The following is a 2500-nucleotide window of genomic DNA, read 5'->3' as shown; positions in this document are numbered from 1 at the left end:
AAAACAGAGTTTTTTGATTTCACAATTATTATTTTTTTACATTTTATATTTGATTTGATTTGAATTGTTACATTAAATGCTGTTAAACAAGAAATCTGTAATAAACAATTAGGGCTTAAATTAGATGAAAATGTGCATTAAAAAAAATCTAAACACAAAACAATATTTGTTTATTTTATTAATGGATTTTTTTATAGCTTTATCACATGCCGTTAAATAAGAAATCTGCAATCATTTGGGGCTTAAATGTGCTTAAAAAATGTCCTTAACAGCAAAATATTATTTTTTTGGGTGGTTTTTGCCTTTATTGTGATAGGATAGTATAGAGTGGACAGGAAGTGAGGTGGGAGAGAGAGAGACGGGGGACAGGATCGGTAACGGTCCACGAGCTGGGATTTGAACTCGGGTCACCCGAAGCGCAGCGGCGCTATATGTGAGGCTTGAGGCCATGAGGCGATATCTTTACATATTTTTTTTTGCTTTACCTTAAAAACAACAAGCACAAAACTAAACTCCACACATCTCTCTCTTCACCCGTCGCCCATATAAACGAGAAGGTATGAGGTGTGGTGTATATGAAACAGACAGGAAGTGATGCGATGAACATATATATATATTGAATATATATATAAACAGAGTTCTGACAAACAGGAAGTGTTGCGATGTACCTGCAGTATGAGCTCCTGCAGCTGAGACTGTTTGTGTTTGATTCTCTCGAGTCGTCTCTGCCGCTCGACCTTCAGGAGACACACAGATGACACACTCACTCATGAACACGGCTGTGTGTCAGCGCCGCACGATTAATCGCACTGAAACCGCACGCGATTTAGCAAAGGCTGAGATTATATTATGTGCAGCTCGTCAGTGCAGCGGCTGATCGTAGTTAATGCTCTATCTGAACACCAGAGGGCGTTTCTCTCTCTCTCACACACACACACACACCCCACATATCCCTCTGAACACCAGAGGGCGTCTCACACACACACACCCATCCCTCTGAACACCAGAGGGCGTCTCTCACACACACACACACACACACCAAATATGCCCTGCCGCAGAAGTACAATAACACACATTATTCCAGGAAACCCCTGTCGCTGTATCTGAAGATTGAAAGCTTTGATTAAACACGACTAATAAACACACGACTGCCTTATTCTGTGTCAGAAGCTCATCATCTCGGATGAGGAGGAGCTCAGCTGTCCTAATGAAGTGAGTCTGGAGTAAACGCATGACATGTTATTAAATGTTGTCTTTTGTTGGACAAGAGGTTCATAAATGCTTCTGGAAAGATGTTTGACGCGTGTTGTTTTTTCAAATGCACGTTATAAGCGACTCAAACTCAGTGCTGTCAGAGTGAGCCGTGTTTACTGAGCTGTACGTCACTGACACGCTGCACATTACACACAATCACTGCCTTTACCATTTCATAATCGAGATACAACTCGATTTAAGTGCGATTACATGTTAAAGGGATAGTTCACTTTGAAATAAATTTTTGGTATGTTTTAGCTTACCTCAAGGGCATCCAAGATGTAGGTGTCTTTTTTTCCGCAGTAGTTTCAATTTTGATATTTTTAGGTCAAACCGTTCTTGTCTGTCAGTCATATAATGCAGGTCTATGGTCATTATCTCAAAACACAAGCACAGAGTCCAAATTAAAACAATTCCCCGTCGTCCAAATTAAACAATTCCCCATCGTAAGTACACATATGGCCTAAGACACGAAACGAGCGGTTTGTGTGAGAAAACGAACAGTATTTATATAGTTTTTACCACTTATACACAGCCATGTCCGAGTGATCTGATCTGACGTGTACGCAGACTGGTGCATAGATATATACACACTAGATGTCGCCTTGTCTACGGCAGTTCATTGGAATGAATGTCTTTAAGGCGACATCTAGTGTATATATCTATGCACCAGTCTGCGTACACGTCAGATCAGATCACTCGGACATGGCTGTGTACAAGAGGTCAAAACGATAAAAATACTGTTCGTTTTCTCACACAAACCGCTCGTTTCGTGTCATAGGCCATATGTGTACTTACGATGGGGAATTGTTTAATTTGGACGACGGGGAATTGTTTAATTTGGACTCTGTGCATGCTATCTCTTTGAGATAATGACCATAGACCTGCATTATATGACTGACAGACAAGAACGGTTTGACCTAAAAATATCAAAATTGAAACTACTGCGGAAAAAAAGACACCTACATCTTGGATGCCCTTGAGGTAAGCTAAAACATACCAAAAATTTATTTCAAAGTGAACTATCCCTTTAAGTGCGATTACTCGTGCAGCGCTACTCATGAACATTCAACACGATCAACAGTAGCTCAAACAGTAGAGCGGTGACGCTTGCAACGCCAAGGTCATGGGTTTGATTCCCAGGGACAGCAAGAAATGATAAGAATGTAAATGTGTGCCTTGAGATGCATAAATGTAAATGAACCCTGGGACTGACTGACCTCCAGATCCTCACACTCCTGAGCTG

The 2500-nt window shown here is 40.8% G+C and overlaps 1 protein-coding gene across 1 annotated transcript in view; it reads right to left on the bottom strand.

The window, feature by feature from the left end:
• Positions 1-2500, bottom strand: part of LOC309494770 (transcription factor Dp-1-like) — a gene marked incomplete at its 5' end in the record, with an annotated part of 7045 nt that overhangs the window by 4299 nt on the left and 246 nt on the right. The window contains 2 exons of the mRNA XM_082164180.1: positions 669-737; positions 2475-2497. Coding sequence (XP_082020306.1) covers positions 669-737; positions 2475-2497 — 92 coding nt within the window. The remainder of the gene's footprint in view (positions 1-668; positions 738-2474; positions 2498-2500) is intronic.

The sequence above is a fragment of the Leuciscus leuciscus genome (assembly GCF_965113295.1).
Source record: "Leuciscus leuciscus genome assembly, chromosome: 3".
Lineage (NCBI taxonomy): Eukaryota > Metazoa > Chordata > Actinopteri > Cypriniformes > Leuciscidae > Leuciscus > Leuciscus leuciscus.
Note: the sequence above shows the minus strand (reverse complement) of the source record. Positions and strands in the feature narration are given on the sequence as shown.